The sequence below is a fragment of the Sylvia atricapilla genome, chromosome 3, assembly GCF_009819655.1.
Source record: "Sylvia atricapilla isolate bSylAtr1 chromosome 3, bSylAtr1.pri, whole genome shotgun sequence".
Taxonomy (NCBI): domain Eukaryota; kingdom Metazoa; phylum Chordata; class Aves; order Passeriformes; family Sylviidae; genus Sylvia; species Sylvia atricapilla.
Window position 1 is genome coordinate 83,801,792 of NC_089142.1, and position 20,956 is coordinate 83,822,747.

At 40.4% G+C, this 20,956-nt stretch overlaps 3 protein-coding genes across 4 annotated transcripts in view; 1 reads left to right on the plus strand and 2 right to left on the minus strand.

Moving 5' to 3' along the window:
- The window catches only part of BTBD9 (BTB domain containing 9), a 115,019-nt gene extending 107,114 nt beyond the window's left edge, over positions 1-7,905 (minus strand). For both annotated transcript variants that reach the window (XM_066316018.1, XM_066316020.1), the window contains exons 1-4: positions 7,857-7,905; positions 6,055-6,221; positions 904-1,114; positions 6-369 (exon numbers count right to left, since the gene is read on the minus strand). In XM_066316018.1, the coding sequence (XP_066172115.1) occupies positions 6-369; positions 904-1,114; positions 6,055-6,136 (657 nt within the window). In that variant the 5' untranslated portion in view covers positions 6,137-6,221; positions 7,857-7,905. The remainder of the gene's footprint in view (positions 1-5; positions 370-903; positions 1,115-6,054; positions 6,222-7,856) is intronic.
- Positions 7,906-9,539: 1,634 nt separating this feature from the next.
- Positions 9,540-16,997, minus strand: GLO1 (glyoxalase I). Its single transcript, XM_066316022.1, has 6 exons — positions 16,879-16,997; positions 15,815-15,897; positions 14,492-14,632; positions 13,628-13,695; positions 12,620-12,709; positions 9,540-10,775 (listed from the first exon to the last, which is right to left on the minus strand). Exons 1-6 carry the CDS (start codon positions 16,957-16,959, stop codon positions 10,687-10,689), a joined length of 552 nt encoding a protein of 183 aa, XP_066172119.1. The 5' UTR covers positions 16,960-16,997; the 3' UTR covers positions 9,540-10,686.
- Positions 16,998-20,282: 3,285 nt separating this feature from the next.
- DNAH8 (dynein axonemal heavy chain 8) overlaps positions 20,283-20,956 on the plus strand; it is a 119,279-nt gene continuing 118,605 nt past the window's right edge. Inside the window, exon 1 of the mRNA XM_066316029.1 lies at positions 20,283-20,476. Within this exon, the coding sequence (XP_066172126.1) occupies positions 20,285-20,476 (192 nt within the window). The 5' untranslated portion in view covers positions 20,283-20,284. The remainder of the gene's footprint in view (positions 20,477-20,956) is intronic.

A 20,956-nucleotide genomic window follows, 5' to 3' on the forward strand; every position in this document is an offset into this window, starting at 1 on the left:
TATACCTTAGAAAGAGACAGGAAGCCTTCGCTGGAGAGCACTTCTTGGGCATTTCTATCCATGAACATACAGCACATAAAAGTTAATTTGGGGAGAGAATAAAGACTGGCAACATCAAAAGTCATACAGACATTCTGAATATTAAGTATTGTGCAAAGATACTCAGATGTGGAATCCTCCAGTTCTGGGAATCCATATTTATGTGCTAGGCTTAGGAAGTCAAGAAGAACCTCTTCTTTCTCATCTCGTAGTGTAGCACGACCAGTGTAAATATATTTCAACAGCATGGTAAATGCTTCTGCAGTGGTGTCCTGAAGAGGAATTTCTGCTTCAGGCTGAGATTCTCTCATTCCTCCATACAATAATGCTCTATAAGGAAGATAGTTTAGTTTAGTTTTGTAGCTTATCTCTCAGACAAAATTCACTGGAATATTAAATGTATTTCTATTGAAAAACACCCAGCTTTTTAAAAAAACCCACGTGTATTAGTATTATTCCTAGTTTAAAAAGATACATTCTAGTCTGTGTCAGCCAAACCTCTTCTCAATTCCAGTTCATCAAAATGAAACTTGCTGAGTATACTCCATGGAAATACCCAATTTATACCCCGAGAAACCAAAACAACTTCGCACTAGTACTTTCCTGTTCTCAAGTTCTCTTTCTCTCGAATTTGTGAAACTACCTTCCAAATCCAATTTAATGAAGGTCAAAAGAATAACACTGTGACACGGTATTTATCTTTTTCTATTTGAACACCATGATTTGATGTGCTGGGAAACATTCACACAGAAAAGGTCACACTCAATGGACAGATGATTACACCCTGAAAAGTTCATAGGGAAACAATGTTTATCTCATCTGCATAAAAATTTCCTGTGAGCCTGACAAAAAGCCTCCCTTCACCTGAAATAATGGCATCTAGCAGCCAGGATCACTCTGTGTGCTGGGAAACGCTTCTTTTCCACAATGAAGGTAACGTCACTGTATTCCTCCCCGTTCATCAGGGCACCGATGTGCTCTGACAGAATGTGGACGTGGTCGATCTCCCCCACAGCCGTGTACGGACGAAGCGGGTGGCTGTTACTCATCTTGGAGGGATGGTGATACTGGTAGCCTAAAGAAAACAAGCAGTATTACAGAGGGCGAAAATATTAACAATAGTAAACATAACTGCAACAAGAAGAAAGTGACTCATCTAAGTAAGCATATATTACAAAAAAAATTAAATCAAGAGGATTTTTATGGAAGTTAATTTTCCATAAGACTCAATACAGCTGGCACTAAAAATTCTAGCTAAGTATTTCAGAGAATTGTCACCTTGTTCAGTCAACCCATTCACTTAAAAGAAAAGGTTTCCAACAAGGGGAATTAAAAATTAAACTATTTTACATCATGTTAGCATTACAAGGCAATTTCATCTGAATTAAAATGCACACACACAAAACAGAAATAAGCAATGTGACCAATTAAGCTTAGTCTTGACTCTCCAGTCTGTACTAGAATCAATGAAAAATAAAAACTGTTTTTGCAAGATTCTAGTCAACTTTTCAGAACTGGATGAAAATAAACAATCAGGATAACTTTTAATAAATAACAAGGTTTGTCAGAGAGAAAAGCTTTACAATGTACAATTCAACTTTCTTATTCTTTACACTCAGTTTTCTTGATGACTTCTTGTTTCCCCACATATATACACATACACACACATATACATGAAAACAAATTCCCTAATACCTCTCTGTCATAAAATTAGGAGACTGCCCACTAATGTACAATATAGATAAATGCATTAGTCATATCTTCTAGGGAATTCCTTAGTTTCTTCTTCATTCACAACGGGTTTTAGCTTTTTATGGTTTTGTTTATTTTGGCCACATAGGCCTTCTGTAGTCTCAATGGCATGAGCATTCAAAAGCAAATTTAGATCTTATATTGGCTTCTACCATTACACTTCAGTTTACTGTCATTTAAAAAGAACTTGGTTGTTTCAGATTATTACCATCCATATCTTCAGAGACATCTTCCCTGCTCCAGTTATCTAGGCACTTTTCAAAATCAGCAGATATCTAGTGCTGAAGAAAGGTGGTGTACCACAAGAACCAAGAAAATCATGAGGCCATCCCCTGCACACACCTAACACATAAACCTTTCAAGTCAAATATTCATGACAGAAATACACTTTTAGGTTCTACTGTAAAAATACTATGAGAAAATATGAAAAAAAAAATCCCAAACAGATGCACTTGGGGTTAATTATTATCTGCATTTTAACACACGGAAATGCTTTACCCAAAATCAAGATACTGTGGAAACAGTCCCAAAGAACCAAAGAACTTCAAAAGAAACTAAAAAAAGTGATAGAAAGAGAGCATAAAATTAAAGAAAAACACAACATACTAAATCAATAATAGATCACAGCACAAATGGGAACAAACCCCTCTGTTTCCACTGGCTGTCTCTGCTACTTGAATAAGAAGCTGTCTGCTTGTGTAGCCACTACAGCATTACAGAACCAGCAATACTGGCCAAGATACTGGAGACAGCCTAACCATGGGAACACAGAACACTGTACAGTCATTCTTCTATCCTGACATGAAAACAAAATAATTTTCAGTTTTTCCTAAAAACATACTTTGTTCCACTTGCACTGGTTAATTTACAATTAGTTAAGACAATTTAGATTTATGCTACATACACTTCCAGTAAGATACACCTTCTAACAAGCAAGATTAACTTACATCAGCCCAGTAACATCTGTTTGTACCAGCAATACTACTTACCACAACACACTTGTTTGAGAGTTTATAGACAATGGTAAAACTGAAATGTCCTCAAAATAGAAAACTTCTTATTACAGTGAGGGAGGATACAAAAAGATGCATTTGCTACTTGTTACTCAGCTGCAATCTCAGGTCTTGGTACTCCTTGAAGATTTCCATACCACACCCATAATTGCTGCTGTTGATCTTCATTTGCAATAGTCAGGCAAACCAACTACGTGTGAATTACACATCATCAAGGAACTCTGTATTTTCTGTCTTCTGCTGGTTTAAACATTTATTCATTCGGGAAGCTGATTTATGATAGTTCTTCCATGTACAAATATTGACACATTTTAATTTTAAGATCTATTTTTATTTCAACTTTTTTACTACATTCTACTTCTTTGTTTCCTGAACCCACTCTTGTCTTTAAAAAAAAAGAACAAGCACTGTCTGAATAAAACTGAGAGACTGTAAAAGTAGTGAAGACAAGGGAATGCCACCAGCTGCACATTAACTTTGCTTCCAGTAGCTGCAGATGTTGTCATGTGTCAATAAGGTGAAAAGCTTAAGGGAAATTGTTTCTATTTGAGGTTAAATAAACAAATAAAATCAAAAGCACACTTCCCTTTCAAAAGTACATAATCTCCTGTCTAAACAAGCATCAGTGTACATAAGCGGGCAAAGTCTGAAGTGGGAGCAGTTGCTGAACAGTGACCCCAGGATGCCCAGTCGGTATGAACACTGAGATGCTGAACAAAACCAAGCAATCAAAGAAGTTTAGGTATCACCCTGTGAGTTTAGATATCACCCTGTGTAAGCAGCAAGGCAAATTTTTTCTGATATTTAATGCTCTCCAAAGAGCTGGTTCCATGTACTATTCTAAACCATCAGTTTAAAACACAGACCTGCTCAGCACAGGAAATACAGGACTCAAATGATGGCTACAAGCTGAGGAGGCCTTTCAAATCCTTGAATGACCTGAAGTGTTGGGCACCCATCACCTTTACAAAACCATGTTCATGACTTTTCTGTGCTCTGTGGGTACGTTGAAGAAACACACCAACACATCCACTGTCTACTAGTACAGATTTCCAAAACAAGTTTTGTCTGTATTGTGGATTTTTCATTATCAAGCAGACCAGTGAGACAGTCCTGCCTTCAAAATACAGGACCAAATAATACATGACTTCCTATCTTCCTAGGCTGAATTAATTAATGGTACAAATTCAGGTCACCCTTTAAGCAATCTGTACATTTCTTGTTTGAGGAAGTAAAACTTAATAACCTCTTTGGTCGTGCCAAGTTGCTATGAGCTCAAAACTTCCCTGTATGGCAGCTAAACATGTCTTTTTCTAGTTGTTATTCGAAAGTATGATTTAAAAAAAGATGCGTGCCGTTATGAACTTGGGGAAAACCCTTCCTGAAGCTCCTTCTGGCATCTTCTGTCGTCAAACAACATCACCTTTTCAGAGAAAATGGGTGCTTACTCTTCCTGGCAGTCAAAATCATGCCATTTACAAGGCTGTTGCCAGCACCATAACCTATTTCCAGGAGGTATTCTGAGCTAATTAATTGCTTCAGGAGTCAGCTCCTGCAGCTTTGGTCATGACACAGAAATAAACAAACAAAACAGCCTTCTCGGTGATTTTGAGGGACCATTAGAACTGCAGCAATCTGAAAAGGCAGGTGTTAAGTCCTAAGGCCTACAAACCAGCTCTCTGACTCCACTAAAAGACAGGCTATTTGGTGGCCATCTTCAATGAGCATGTGAAAAATGCAGCCTAGTATTCATGACATAAGGCAGCATGCAATACTACATAACGTGTGCTGTGCCTGGAGAAACAACCACCCTCTCCAAGCTTTCAGTTTCCTGTATTTCTACCCAGTAGGTAATCTGTAACATGTTATGGGATACAAAAACACGATCTAGGCAATGCAGAACAACAGCAATGACATCCTTTCTAAACAACTCTCAGTTGCAATGAAAGATCAGCATTCATTCTCTTCTCTCCCTCATTTAGACTAACACTGAAGAATCCTCTGAAAAGCAGTGCTGCTTCACTGAAACACAGAAGTGCTGTTTTCCTACCAGGTATAGAAAACTGAATATAAGAAATTAATCATTAATTACTTGAAAAAAAATTTTATATAACACGAGTGAAGAATGCTTACATAACTGACAGCTCTACCAAAACTTTAGAAACAAATGCAAGTAAACGGATTATTGCTAGAATTAACTTTTTCATTAAATAAGTCTAGATTATAAACACTTAGCAAATAATTTCATACGCTTAAAACAACTAATTCCTACATCCTCTAGTTTGTACCTAGCAAGCTAATACTTTTATCAGAATTACACAAAGAGAATTTTCTTAAATGTAATTCTTTTACACTGCTTTTTTATCTAAAAATTGGTTCTCAGTTGATTGGATGACACTTGAGTAGCATTTCAATTTTTTGTAATTGGTTACTTCATAACTACTTCATATATTATAAATAAACTCCAGCAAAATATTACTTTAAATTTCTATTACCACAGATTCCCAGAACATGATAGGTGTAACAGTTACACTACTGTACAAACATACCACTGGTACAAATCATGCTGTTTATATTTTCAATGGTCTTCTTATAAAAATATAATCTCAGGAAACAGAAATTTTCAGTAAATACTTCAACATTCAGAGTGTAAATACTTCCATTCTTTCAGAATCCTACCTGCAGTAGCTCCTTTGTACCTCAAAATAACAACAACAAAATTGAACTGGAGTGAAAATTGTAATGGGGGGGAGGAAACCAAACCAGTTTTGATACTTTGTAGCCAAAAATAGAAAAAACATGATCAACCAGTACCACTTTATAAATATAGAATATGAAAGCTCAAGTAAGTGCAATTCACAGAACTTTCAAGTCTTATCTCCAACCCTTCTGTTGTGAAAGGATAGAAAGGAAAGCAGATGGTAACATTAATGGAAACTAACCACACCATCCAATCACAGCATTCTAAACAGCAATTTAGTACCAAAAAATGTTTTGACTCAAAGCATATGGGAAGTTATGCCCTGCTCATCTGCAAACACATTCCTGTGACTTAAATGCTGTAGTGCTAACATTTTACATTCCGCTCAGATTCTTTCCTGTCACAGAAGAAAAGGAATAAGTTCAGCTAAGTACAAAGACAATATACTTAGTACAGACTATTTATTAACATGTATATAAAACTGACCTGGTTATAACTGCATACAATGAAAACATTAGAATCTCAAGAAAACACATTGGGTCCACTCACCAGTGAAGTTGTCTGAAGACCTACAGTGAGCGTAGCCCGTAGGCAGATTCCCCGCTTCCGGGAAATTAGGGTTCTTTGCCATTCTGAACAACAGACAGATTGAACAGCAAGCTCATAGAAACGTTATTCAGCAACATCCAGCTGCAGAGCAACAACTGGAGCATTTCCTGGAACAATGCAAGAAATACAAGCCATCAGAAACCGTGAGCACAAAGCCTTATGATGGAAGTGAGAGATGCTACTTCTCAATTCAACTTTTTGCAGAAATAAGTTCTTTAAAAAACCTTCAATTTAACGGGAAAACTCATAAAAGCATTAGAATACAGGAATAGTATTTATATTTGGAGTCATCATAATCTAATTTTGATCGTTCATATTTTTAACCATCACAGAAGACAGTAACACGTTGCCATATTCATTCTAAGCCAAAAAATTTCACCTTGACATTTTTGCTACAGCATAAATGTCCCTGAAAACCATTTTCCCACATGGGTGTCATAATTAAACCAGGTCCATACAAACCTTATCACACATGCTTTATTCCCTACACAGACAAAATTCTCCAAGTGCTCTTGTCTAGCTAAAGTTTTGGGGTTTCTGTTTGGGTTTTGGTGGCTGCTTTTTTTACAAAACTTACGGCAGTTGCAGACCTTTCCATTGCGCAAACCTTTTTTTAAACAGGAACACAAAACAAAACTGTAGGGTCAAGAAAAAGAGAAATACAGAGGCTTGACTTGCTTAAATACATAACCAACGTAATGAGTCTCTCTCAACCAGTATAAATTATTGTTAACCTTCCCATCAAACCTGCCAGGAAGAAAAATAAACTGTATTTAATTCGCCAAACAGATGATACTTTGATCTATGAATTCTCTCATAAGGGGCGCTCTAATTTTCTTTATGGGATATGTTTAAGAGAACAAAGGAGGAGAAGGTAGAAAAAAAACCTTTTAGGTAGTCTCATGAACTAGAAAGTAACCACACTTTAATCCTGCAAATCAAATCCAGGCCTTTGACAAAGAAAGAAGACACATCAAATACACCTGCTTTGTGAGCAGGCTCAAATTAAATCCTAAAACAAATAAAAACTTTAATGATTCCAGCACAGGACTTTAAGAAGGTCTGTGTACTGCGATTTAAAAACATGAGCAAAAGGGCAATGCTCGGCTAGCGAGATCACCGGCAGATTGCTAACAAGAAAAAAACAACTTGATGTTAAGTCTGATATGTCTTCTGAGTTAAGAGTAATTTCAATGAATCACAGTGGTGCGTAACTTGCGGAGTGGTTAAACTGCTACGACACCAAAGCACAGGGAAAACATTGAGTACTGCGAGAGCATCGAAACACTGAACTTGTATTATTTTAAGAAATAAAATTCGAATTAGATGGCCACAGCAGGGCCTTGAGAAGCCAGCCAGGGGAATGACGAGGGTCGGTCGGCAGGTGAGGCGGCCGCGGATGAGAGACGGCGGCCGAAGCCGGCGATGCGCCCAAGGTCGCGCCCGGGGTAGCCCGGGCCGCCACCGGCTCACGGCTCGGGAGGCGCCAGGGGAGGTGACCGCAGCCCGCCCGGCGCCCCTCCCTCGCCTCCGCAAAAAGGCACTTCAGGTGAAATCGCTTCCCCGCCAAACGCACCCGGCGCCTTCCCCTGACAGCCGCGCTCCCCCAGCCCGCCCCGGGTCGCCCCGGCCGCGCCCGGCGGGAGCCGCCGACGGCAGCACCTGCGGAGCCCGGGCAGCCCCGGGACCCCGCTCGGCCTCGGGGCCGCGGCCGCCGCGCCCCTCCCGCCCGCGGGACTCACCGGCCCCGCCGCCGCCAAGGCCTCCTCCCCCCGCCCCGCCGCCGTCCATGCGTCACCCCGCGGCGCGCTGACGTCACCGGGCAGCAGCGGCCTGCGTGTGACGCCGGCCTGGGTCCCGCCGCGCCCGGGAGCGCCGCCGCCGCCGCCGCGTTTCCTGCTCCGCCCCGGGAGCGCAGGCGGCTTGGATACGGCGGCGCTGCCGGCCGGCAGGGACCGGGAGGACAGCGACTCGTGTTTAACCTCCCCGCCGCCCCTGTCCGCTGCTCCTTCGCTGCATTCAGAATTCCTGTTTCCTTGGTAGCGGCGTGCGTAGCTCCTGCCCTTCCGTGCGCGTCCTGCTTTCCTGCGTCAGGAGCGCCTCTCCCAGCGGGAATGGGGAATGCGGGCCCGGCGCTACGGAACCGTGAGAGTGACTTCTGCTGCGCTGTATGAAGCTATATTTATGCCCTCCGGGAGGCAAAGCAGTACGCGCTGTTTAATTCCATGCTTTATTTAGCAGAAAAGAAGCCTTCCTTGGAAGAAGTAAAAATAGTGGTCTATAATCAGTGAGAACATGAAATAATTCCAAAGTTTTTCTATGCCTAAAATATTTTAATATTCTTGTAGGTTAAAATACTCATAATTAAGTGTTTTTCTTCAGTAGTTTATTCTTGGATTCCCTATCTGCGAGTACTGGTTTAAACTAGTTCTCACTAAGACAGGCAGGAGTAGCTTTTTCTTTTCAGAAAAACCCAAACCCACACCTTACCGCTTCATGATACTGCTGTAACAAGTTTGTAGATGCCAGTGGTTTTTTTACTAGTTTCCTCTTTATTACCTCATAATCTATCGTGTCTACACTTTGTCAAGCACATAAAAAACGAAGGGTCGCTACAAGATTAGCCAACATTAGCTTAGAGTCAATACTTACGTAGTTATCCACTGAAATACATGATAGGAAAGATGTGTGCTAATGTCTTTGCAAGCAATTTCCCACGTGAGGGTATGGGTGTTAATATCTTGGAAATACTCCTTAATATCTCTACCACCTTCAAGCCACAGGTTTGTTACAGAGCCCAGTTTTGACTCCTGAAACAAAAATAAGTATGCATAAGCCTGAGCTTCTAAACTTTGGGGGAAATGACACGTTTAAGGAGGAAATATGCGGTAGGCAGTTCAGAAAGGCTGTACCTTCCTAGTACCTCAGCCAATGAGGAAAAAAGGAAGGCAACATGTGGCTGAGAGTTTATAAAAGGAGGCTGTGCCCTCTGAGGTTCAGGCATGTGCCCCAGTGAACTCTTTCCTTTTACTCATATAAAATTGCAGGACTCTGTCTCCTTTGTGGACACTGGCTTTTCACAGCATGGCTTTTACACTCACAGGGGGGCTCATCCAGGGTCCTTCCACCATCTGGGTCCAGCACACAGCCGGAGGAGCTGGAGTGGCACCTCACCCAGTTTTCAGGTGATCAGCTCCGTTTGTCACTGGCCAGCACCAGCCCACTGATTGGGTTCCCAAGGCTGTCCAGGAGACAGACGAGAGGTGGACCAGTGAGGTCTGTGAAGAGCCCACAGGAGAGGACCACGGGAAATTTCACTGCTGAGTACAGTGATTCAAAACAGAATCCTCAAAGCAAAACAGCAAGCCCTTCAGTCATCTAGAATTCAACAATAGGCAAAGCAACAGGCCATGATGCTTGAAAAATTTTTGTAGTTTTCACCAATGCTTTATTGAGAAGTGAACTGCAGTGCCATTACACTATTTGTTAGCATTTGGTTACCCTACCCATTATTTGATAGCCATGTAACTGAAGAGGTTAGGTGCTACTCAAACCAGACTAAGACAAGGCAGAGAGTTTTTCTTTCCTTGTTGGAAGAAAAAGAAAGGATTTCAAAACTTCTCATCATTTACACTGTTTATAACATGTGAAACTGCATAAAATCAAATAATTTGTGTAATGCATGGAACTGCTACATGTTTTCCTGCTGCTTGCAGGTATGTACCATCGCTTGTTTTGGGAGGGGAGATCAAATGTCTAGTAGTAGGAAACTGTTGTTTCAGATACTCTTTTTCCTTAATTTCCTAAGGCAGAATATACAGAGCATTTAAGTCAAATATAGCCCCAGGCTTCTACTGAAACAAAAATTATGAGCAAATCCTTCCTAGTGTTGAAAGAGACAGGGGTGACTGACTTAGCAACTATGAGACCTCTTCTCTTGGCTGTCAATCAGCAGTCAGAAGCTGAGCTGAAAGACTGAATTCTTTCTGCTGTACAGATTTATTGCCTGTATAAAATTTCTTTTTGCAAGACTGTTTAAGGCTGCTCCTTAAAAGAGTTTTGCCTGGAATAATATAAGTAAGATTATGACTTTTATAAGCATGCTACTACTCCAGTCAAAATTAACCTGACATTTACAAGATAGGACATGAAGTCTTCAGGATCTTTTCATAAAAAAAAATACTGAAGTTTCTTTTTGCCTCCTCATTGATGCTCATCAGTAGTAACAAAGGATTTGTTGTTGCTGTTAGTTTAAATCTAATCAGTGTGAGATGCAGTGGGCTTCTGCTCATGTATCTTTTGACAGCATTTATTAAAATAATGAATGTTCAAGAGGAGAATCTGTTTAAAGTGCTCTTCCAGAAAATGATTGAGTACTCTTAACTGGAAACAATTTGCAATGGCATCACAGGACAAGAAAAAAGGAGTCCAAGTGAGGTCCCAGGGGATAGTCTTGGGGGAGACTCTGAATGTGATCGATTCCTCTCTATAAGCAAATTTCACAAACACTGTTGGAGATTTTCTCCAGGAGTCAGAAAGTGAGCCTCTCTTATACAATATACTTCACTAGAACTAAGTGAGAGTCACCATGTGGTCAGGATTCAAAATTTCAATCCAGTAGCCATCAGGATCCTGAACAAATGCAAGTCCTTTCATTTTACCTATTAGGAAAAAAAAAAAAAAAAGATAATATTAAGACTACATGACTAGTTCTAAATATCAAATATAACTACTTGGAAAAATATTTTCCTTTTTTCCTTCTGCATGAGAATTAGTTCAAATTTAGATGGATAATTCTAAAGACGTCCAGATTAGTTTATAATTGGCATTAGATCTTTGTATAAAAAACTGTCAGTCCTACTCTCAATAAAGCTGTAGTTAAAAGTCACTTTCCATATTTTGTTGATTGAAGTTTTTTGCATATGTTTATCCTTAAAAATCAGAAAAATATTTTTGTGCTCTGGGGATGTTTTGATATATTTTCTTGAACTGGCTTTGCTGGTTTAAAGTCCTGTGCTCCTCTGCCCTGATAATCTCCCATCATTCCTGACTCCACACTGAAATTTTACCATAACATTTTTACTCCTGACACAGTTTACAGTACACTTCGGCATCACTTCCTAAAGCAGAGAAATGTAGGATTGTTATAAATTTTACTGTTGGAAAACATATTATTCATGAAAACAGTTTTCAACAGTAGATCAGGATAGCACAGCTTAGTATCTTAAAAGTGTTAACCACGCACTTGTAGTTATACTTGCTCCATTAAGTTATTTACTGTAACAGAACCAGCCTAGCTCTTAATAAATTCTAGTCATAAAAACAGCTGAGAAAAATAGATGTTTGATCAGTAAGGCAGGAAAATAAGCCCCATGCTTGATCTCCCAGCTCTGCAAACAATGTGAAACCCAAAACTTCCTTCTCCTCCTTGGCATTTGCTACATTTTGTTTCTCAGTTTTAAAGAGCTTTTGCTTTGCCCCTACCCCTTGTCTGCTTCAGGAGTTCTTTCTTGTGATTCCCTCCATTTATAGTCTAAACTTGTTTTTCTATGTACTTTCATTCCTACCACTGCACAGCTAGAGGTCAGCAACTCTCATTTCAAGCCTCTCAGGGTTTAACAAATGGACAAATTAAAAAAGGCGCAGAAACTCTAAAATGGTAGAAACACCAAGATCTATTCTTAATTCAAGAAATCAAGTAAAGTTTTCAGCTATATTTCTTATTTTGCTTCAGCTGAGAACACAGTGGGTAAGATGAAGAATACTTAAATCTCTTTCCAATTACTAGTATTACATGTCTGGTTTTGACTGCATCAGTCCTAAAAATCTCATGAGGTCTTTTCATGAAGGAGAATCCAGCTGAAAAATTCAAGACTTCTCACCACTTCTGCATTTTGGGATATTTTCACATAGACATTCTTTGCTTATATACTCTCCAGGTATTTGTGCTATACGTTATGCAAGTCGATGATGATACAGACTAATGGAGTTACTCCTACCAAAGCTGACAGAACAGTTTAAAATATAATAACTAGTAGGTTGTACAGTAGGTGTTAGGTGGATTTACATGAAAATAGCCAGAAAAGTGAAGAATGACTCAGTTTAAATGGGTGGGAACAATTAGGTTTTCTGACTTCTTTTCGTGAGACGATAACCAAGCAGAGGTACCATGTGAATTTGATCCACGTTACAGTAAATTCTGTAACAACTCTAGGCAGCAGTATACATGACATGTAAACTATGACATCAACAGAGAATGTGAATTTTACTGAAGGTCAAGCTGCATACAGAAGGCACATAGCAGACTGATGTGTTACTGTTCCTGGGATGGATCTATTGCCAGTTTTGCCCACTCTGTAAGGGGGTGCAGGGGTAACTGATTCTAGAGACTTCTAAGCAGTGGCAACTCCTAGCAATACATTACCCAGCTTTCCAGGAAGATCTCCTACACAGAATATATTAAAACCAAAGAAAAAAATTACTTGCATCTCTGATCAAGACTTACCATCATCTGGTTTCTTCACAAATTTCACTCCTAGTTCTTCAAACCTCTTACAAGCTTTATAGACATCAGGAACAGCAATTCCAATGTGTCCTGTGCAAGAAGGTAAAAAGAGTGAAGTGCATTGCTGAAGTGCATTGCTGAGTGAACTAAGTATTGCTGAGGATTCTGTGAAAAAAGTTTGTTTAGCATTTCATGTTGTCTTTCACATAAGCTGTGACTATATTTAAGAAAAAGTTCCAGAAAGAAGAGCGTTTGGGGTATTAACATTATTCTTCTTTAAAGAGTTGTCTTTTGATAATGCCTTTTAAATATGAATGTTAGAGCAGAAATATCTCAGGTTGTTTAGATAAGAACTTTACTTAGAGTTGGAAAAAGTAAGATTTTCAATCAAACCATTGTATCAGTATTTACTTCCTTGAAGCGCAGCTCCATAACAGGATTTTGTTGTATTTTCTGTTTAACAGCACATGGAGTTTATCATGAATGCTGTTTTTGCAGAGACTGACACTAGTGCTATGCAAGGACTGAGCTTATAAATCAATTCAGGAGCTTTAAATGTCAAGCAGCTGGACCGAGTGTGAAACTTATTTCACAGCAGTGACCTTTCAAGCACTCAGAGTATCAACTCAAGGCACACAAGTAATATCCTCAGCACTGCAGAGAAACGGAATTGTCCTTCTACCCGACAATCAGTAACTAGTGGATTATACAGCAGAAACCCGAGATTAAATCAGTTTAAACACCATGATAATCTAATACACAGCCACAACTGATGTTCTTCACTCAGTACTTACAATTAGCACGTTTACTTGCCAAGGATTAGATTCTTTATAAAGAGTTATGGCTCATTACTCTGAAACACATTGGTTCATTTATTTTCATCATCTTTCACAGTATACATATTTAAAGAAGAGAGATAAAGGATGAAAGGCAAGTTCCTTTCTTTCCAAGAGTTAGTACATTTTATTTCAAAGCTTAAGAACTATAAACACAAGACAAAAGACCTACCAAATCCTCGGGGATCTGAATTGCCATTGTGATAAGCCTGACTGTCATCATTTTCAGTGCCCCAGTTGCTGTAAGAAGTAATTATTACATATTGAAGAAAAGCATTGAAAATAACAAATCCTAAATCTTCAGTTTCCTTGGGGAGGCTAAGTTGTTTGTCCTAAGAAACCAGAGAATTTTAGCTGTTGGCTGCATTCATTAAACTACAAAGATCTTCCCTAGTCATGGGCTTCAGGGATGGTCTTGGGGCTAATCCAGTCATGTCCACATCCCTTCATTATTATTTAGGGTCTACATTTGAATGAGTCAGAAATACTCCTGTCACATTCAGATTAGAGAAGTTTTGCTGCACAAACCATTTTATCTATCCATCACTGGGGAAGAACAAGTGAGGGCAGCAGGTCCTGGTAAGTAAGACAGCATTTGGGAGATTGTTTCTGCACAATTATAATGATTAGTAGCATTAACCAAATTGTCCTGTTTACAGGAAGCATATGTTTTGACTTAATACTCCTTTAGATTAGATTCCAAAAGCAATAGTTACCCATTATTAGGATGCTTTGGGGATCCCAAGAAAGGTCTAGCCACGTTGGGTTTCCCCAAATTACTTACCCAGATGCCATGCATATAAAATACAGCAAGTACTGTTTCATATTAATGTTCACCTAGCAGTTTGAAGCTCTGAAAGAGGAAGATTAACCTTTCCAAGTATCCAATCTTGGATATATTGTAAGGATGTATGACAGTGAAGATGTATCCACAGTAACAATTAAATTTTTTATTCAATCTGATGGGACTTACACCGATCCAATACCGTTTAATCACTGTTAGCTAAGTCTCATCTCTCTTTGTGTAAATACTTACTGTGTCAGTTCAAGTGTAGCTTTTCTAGAAAAGGTCCAAGGTGTTCTCTCAGCTTTATCTTTCGGGATATCATTTTTATCTTCATACCCCAGGAAATAGAGTGAGAACTTCATAGTAGGAAAGTCAAATTTTTGAAGCAGTCTAAATGGCAACAATTATTTTGAAACAGTAACTTAAAAGGGTAGTCAGGTAGCTTGCAAATACACCAAGATGCTTCCCCTATGGAAAAATTACTTCCATGAATTTTTTGCTCTTCTTTAATCTTAAAAGCTACATTTTAAACTATCAAGTAAAAATACTCCAGAACACATTACAAACATACAAAATTTAAAAGGATCAGATGTTTAAAAACCAAACTACCAGTAACTGAAAAGTCAGTACAAAGGCTTGCATCTTCAGGTTGTCTCTCTGTTACTTGACTGTGTTTTTACAGGAAAACCTTTAACGACTTTAAAATTCACCAAGGAATAAAAAGATCTACTTTGAATCTTACTCATTCTAGAGAGCTCACTGGCACTAGACAAAGTTTTAGAACCCAGGAAACACACCTTTAGATGAATACATTTACAGTTTCAATAGCTGGCTATAATGATAAAATCCCTTTCAGATATGACAATTTAATCAATTAAAAATACATGAAGCATATGTTTTTATGTAGGACATTTTAACTGGAACAAGCAGGTATGGAAAATTATTCTAATTTCTTTTTTTCAAGGTATTTATTTTTTATTTTCACTACAGTGGAAGTAATTTATTTTACTTTAGGCTGGACTCATTTCAAGATGCTTAAAAACAGATTATTTTGTTTTGAAATAACTCAAATGCTAAGAATTCCCAAAAAGCTCCAGCATAAACGTGTTGAGCTATTGCATGGCACCTGGCAACCAAAAGACTGAGCCTGGACTTTGTCTTCACCCTTTATTGCCTTGTTATCATGTGACTGGAGGCAGTCATAAGCCACCTCTGAGAACGATCACAAAAAACTTAATTTCAAGGTTTTTAACAATGACTCCTCATTATAAGCACAGTCATAAAAGTTACCAGTTAGCTGCAGGCTCACTGAAGAGGAAGTAAGCAAGTTGTACCCTGATAATTAATGACCTATTTAAGAAAAAAAGAAATTTCTAGTCAAGGCCAATATTAGTTCATTTGCAGCTTAGGCATCTACAGCCTACTGCCAGACTGCTCAGCTGAGCATCAGCTGAAGGGCCAGCATTGTTTATGTCGTTAGACCAATTAGTATAATTACGTCCAAAAAAATAATTATTTTCAGAAGAACAGAAGAAAAACCCAAACCTATCACAGCATACAGATTCTACTCACGTCATTCCAAGTACCCTTGTATAAAAATCCAATGACTTCTTAGGATCCTTTACTCTTAACATTGTCTGCTGAAACATGAAATCCTGGGGGGAAAAAGGTTTATTCTTTATACATCAACCAGAATTGAATTATGGGTATTAACAAAGATACCAGTTAGTAAAGATTCTAAAACCAGCAGGTTCAGAAGTAACTAAGAGAACTACACTAAGTGTAAATAAAACCTTTTGTCCTGATTCTATACATACAGATTTGTGCTAAGTGTCTTTGTAAAGTAGTGTTAAAAAAAAAATAAACCCATGAGTGGTATCGTTCAATATATATTATCATATGCATCAAAAAAGGGTATCCTTATATTTATTATTCTTTTATAGGGCTGTAGCATACATGAACAAGTTCACGCAAAAGCATAACAGACACACGAATATTCAATATTGTTATCCCTAGACTCCTGAGCTCATTATTTTTATTATTTCATGGCACAGAAATTGAACTTCCGTCAAACTTGATTTTATCTTGACAGCAAAACCGGCCTGCAGCTCTGTAAGGATATTTTCTTGAAGCCCCAGGGTAACTATATACCAAGAGCTTTGCGAACGACCAAGTGGATTAAAATTGAGCGGTAGAATAATTGACAGAGGTAATGGGAAAAATTCGCAAAAATACGCAATTACAAGGTTCTCCTAATAAGATGTAAAAAGGTTTGGGGCGCTTTGACGGGTTTTTTTGTGCCGCCCGGGCAGGACTGGCCGAAGCGCCCGGAGCGCTCGCTCAGAGCCAGGAGAGGCGCGGGCCCGGCCGAGTGCGCCCCGGAGGTTCGGGGGCTCACAGGGACCGGCCCGGCCCGTCCGCCCCTCGGCAGGACCCCGAAACCCGCCGGGCTGCCCGAGAGACAGGCCGCCAGAGCAGCTCCGTGCCCGGCCACACTTCGCTGCCCTGCCGGGGCCCGGCGCCGCCCCATGCCGGCCCCCGCGCCCCGCACGTCCGCCCGCTGAGGCGCCATGAGGGGGCCGGGGAGGAGCGGGCGCCACAGCCCCGGGGCGCGCCCGGCACCCCCACCAGCCCACCTTGGTGCTGGCATCCGGCTCCGAGCAGGCGCCGTAGGCTGCCTCGTCCGTCAGCCCGCTGAGCTCCGCGGGGGCCGCCATGTCGGGAGAGGAGGAGGAGGAAGGGGAGGAGGAGGAGGAGGAGGGAAGGCGGTGCTGTGGCCCGCCCCAGCCCAACCCACCAGCGGCCGGGCCGCTCCCCCGCAAGGATGCGCAGGGAGGCTGCGGAGATGTGGGATCACATCGAGGTGTGCCGGTTCATCCTTAACTCATAGCGAGCCCCTCAAGCTCTGAATCAAACTTTTCCATTTTTGTTTTGCTGTTGGCCAGTAGCTATATCTGCACAGTCGTCATTAAGCATCTACATTGTGAGCGTTGTCCGCTTGGCTAATCTTCTGGTTTAGGAAAAGGAAAGGAAAAGGAAAAGAGAACACAGTCCTAAGATGACTGGACTGTCTGCACGAGAGCCACCAAGGGGAAAAGGTAATCCCAGCAATGGGCAATCACGACCACTGACTCCTGCTCAAACCGGTCCCCAGACTCAAATGGAAGGAAGAATTGCACCTGTGGACTAATAGGCATTAGAAGTGGGAGATATAACTATACGAGGTTGAGCACTAATTAATAGCAGAGTTATGTAATGTGTAGCTAATGATTGGAGATGCCTTTTTAAATTAAAATTTATAAATACTGTAAAGTTTCGATTATTGTGGAGCCAGCATTTTGTGCATTGCCACCCAGCTCCCTACTTGGAGCAAACGAGAATAAAAAATAGACATATCTTGCCTGAGTGTGTGAATTGATGCTGCACAGGTAGCGAGCCTGCATTCAGGACAACATAAGTACCGAAGGGAAAGAGCTTCCCTGACAGTGTCATCACTTAGCTGGAGCGTGGTATGAAAGTGAGGATCCCCTACAGTGACCCGACCATGCATCCCTCCGCTTGCCACTGGGAGGCCGAGGGTACCACACCAGTGTCAGAGCAGACACAACTGATAACCCAGCTACACTGGAATGGTGCTGCTTTTCTAAGTCCTGGCTGTATCAGGCTCTTCGGCAATGCTGGCCTTGCCTTGTTATCATACATATGGCAGTCTTGGTTTAGTATTAACAGAGATTGATTTCTGCTTTTGCCTCCACATGCTGGGAAAAGATTTCAAGTAGCATTTGTCACAGAATCACAGAACTGGGCACATTGGAAGGCACCACAGTGGATCTGTTCCAATCTCCCTATTCACACAGTGTTATCCCAGAGTACATGGATTTTGTCCAGATGGTTTTTGAATATCTCCAGTGAGGAACACCCCACAACTTATCTGAGCAATCTGTTCCAGGGCTCAGTCACCCTCACATTAAGAACTTCATCATATTCAGGTGGAACTTCCTGTGCATCACTTTCTGCCTTTTATCCTTTATCCTTTTCTTGGCACCACAGACAGCTGCCTGGAAACATCCTGGTGGCACTCTCCTCCCACCCCCTCTTTAGATATTCAAACACATTGTTGAGACCCCCTTTCAGTCATCTCTTTGCCTTCTGGAGTTACGCACTGTCCTTTAGTATAAAAATATCATTTCAGGCCTACGAGTGAAGGATAATATTTTTCGCAAAAAGGCAGAATGAAAACCAGGATTGAATAACACTGTGGGGGGGGGGGGGGAAATTAAAACTCCACTCGTTTTATAATCGAGAGCAAACCACTTTGGCAGCGCAGAGCTCAGTCTGCGTTACTCAGGTAACTTCCACAGGCACTTTTAACCACACCAGCCGCGCGGGCAAGCGGCTCCCGGGCACACGAGATCTTTACGGTGGAATGACGGTTCGGATTCCGGGGCTCGAATTTTGAGCGCGGGCACGGCGGGCGGGCGGCGGCAGCGCGCTCCCGGGCGGGCGTTGGGGGCCGCTACCGGCCCTGCCCCGAGCCCGGGCTGCCCGCGGCCAGCGCTGCGCCGCCCGCCCCGCCCAGCGCTGCCTGCCCCGTGAGGAGACACGGCTCCCGTCAGGTCGGTGGCGATCTTCGCCTGCATCTCTCTGAGCTGCCCTAGCCTGCCCTTCAGCTTTACAGAAGAGAGCCGAAAGGCTGTATTCCCAACGCTTAATGCTTGGGAATCCTCCACTTCTCCTTCCCTCTCTCTAATGCTCCTTCAACGCTCCTAAGATGATGCGTGCTGGAAGCCAGACCTACTTTCCTTGAATGAACAGGTCCTGTAGAGGAAGTTCGGGGCATACTAGAGGGAAGGAAAGGAGTTTTTTACATAAAAGCATGTCATATTCCAGCCGGGAGAGGTGGGCAGATGAAGCTGATACAGGTTTTTGGAAAGTGTGAGAATGTCGCATGAGCCGCCAGGTATCTTGAATATAGGTTTTGGAGAGCCAGGGACAAGATCAGGGTACAATGCGGTCTTTGTGGGTTTTTTAAAGAAAGCTGCGAGAACCCCACCTCTCTCATCTTGTGCTTTAGGGGAAAGTATCAGCTAAAAGCGAACCAGTTAAAAGGCAAGGAAATTAGCATTCAACCTATTCCACTTGAATTAAATAATCAAGGAGGAAAATATCACTGCTAACCTTGTAGATGACCAGGCCAGTCATAGAAACATGAAGAAAAAGAAATATAACTTATTTATTTTTCACTTTGTTTGTTTGTGTGTGTCACTTCCTAAATTAGTTTTTTGTTTTTTTGGGGTATGTTTACTTCAAGAAAGAGATGAACACTTTCTATAGCAGGTCATTGCATGCCTAAAACCATAGAACATCAGCTAATTTGTCACCTGTTACATGGGCAAAAATAAGGAGCTAGTAATGTGCTACTAGGTGTTGCTTTTCAGGTGTTGCTTTTCATGACAGCCTCACCTTTGATTTTTATTTCCCAAATCGGATAATAGTGTCAAAGAGAGTAAATAACACTGTTATAGCAGTGGTAGGCTACCCTTAGTCCTCATATGAACTACTAAGAAATTCTTGATGGTTATCTTGATCCTTATTGTAATAGTACACTGAGCAGAATAGCAATTTCTGTATATGCAAGTCTTTTGTAAGCTCAGTTGCTGAATTTAGGTATATATTTTAGAAACTAAAATTTAAATAAGTTGTTTGTATTTAAAATCATTTCTGTTTCTCAGTAATCAGATATGCACTGAAATTATTTATATTTTAAAATATATTTGTTATATAGAGAGGCATTCACTCCACAAAATGCACATGTATGAAAAATTGTTTTTAAAAAAGTCTCAATCTTCATCTTGACATTTGTAACGTATCAAAAAAATGTATATAAATGTCTAGCATTTTAAGAACTGGAAGAGGGCTTGATGAGACTATTAAATTTATATTCCTGGAAAGTCAGTTTTGCGATGCTCCTGGCTTCTGGAAAAGGTAGACTTGAAATGTCTGGATTGCTATATCTTATTTTTTCAGATTTCAGGTTTTAGAATGGCGGGAGTTCAAAAGAATACTAAAAAAGATTCAGTCACTGGTGAAGATATACCCAGACCTTCTCAATCTGCTCAACGAATGGAGAGTGTTTCCTCTTCACAAGGATCTCGTTCTTTTGGAAGTCAGAGTTTGACTAAGTTTTACCGCCCTAGTGGAGTTCCAAGCCTGCAAAGTTTCAAAACGAGAAAGGTTATAAGTTTCTGGTTCTTCCCTCAGATTGTTAAATTCAATTTATATCAGTCATTATTTCAAATATTTTGTTGTTGTTATTGGTTTTGTTTAGACTCAGTCATTTTACTAAATTATTTCTGGCACAAAGTGAGTCTTTTTTCCCATGTTTGTAGTCTTTTAAAACTTTAAAGTAATAAAGGTCAGAAGCAGGAGATATTAACTGAAAAATTTACATTGAAGCAAAGCTGTACTCAGTCTAGTTCCTGCAAATATTTACCCACCCTAGATACTTTATTTTAAATGGATGTTTCAACCTTTCTGTATTAATTTAATAAAATGAAATTTTGATTATGAACAAGGAAATCAGTTAATGTCCCATAAAAATCTAACTGTACTATTCTTAATGTTTGTTTTTCCTTGACATATCCTCAGATTTGACTTCACATCTTATAATAATACTTAATAATTTGTTCTTCCGTTAACCTCTGAAAATTTGGG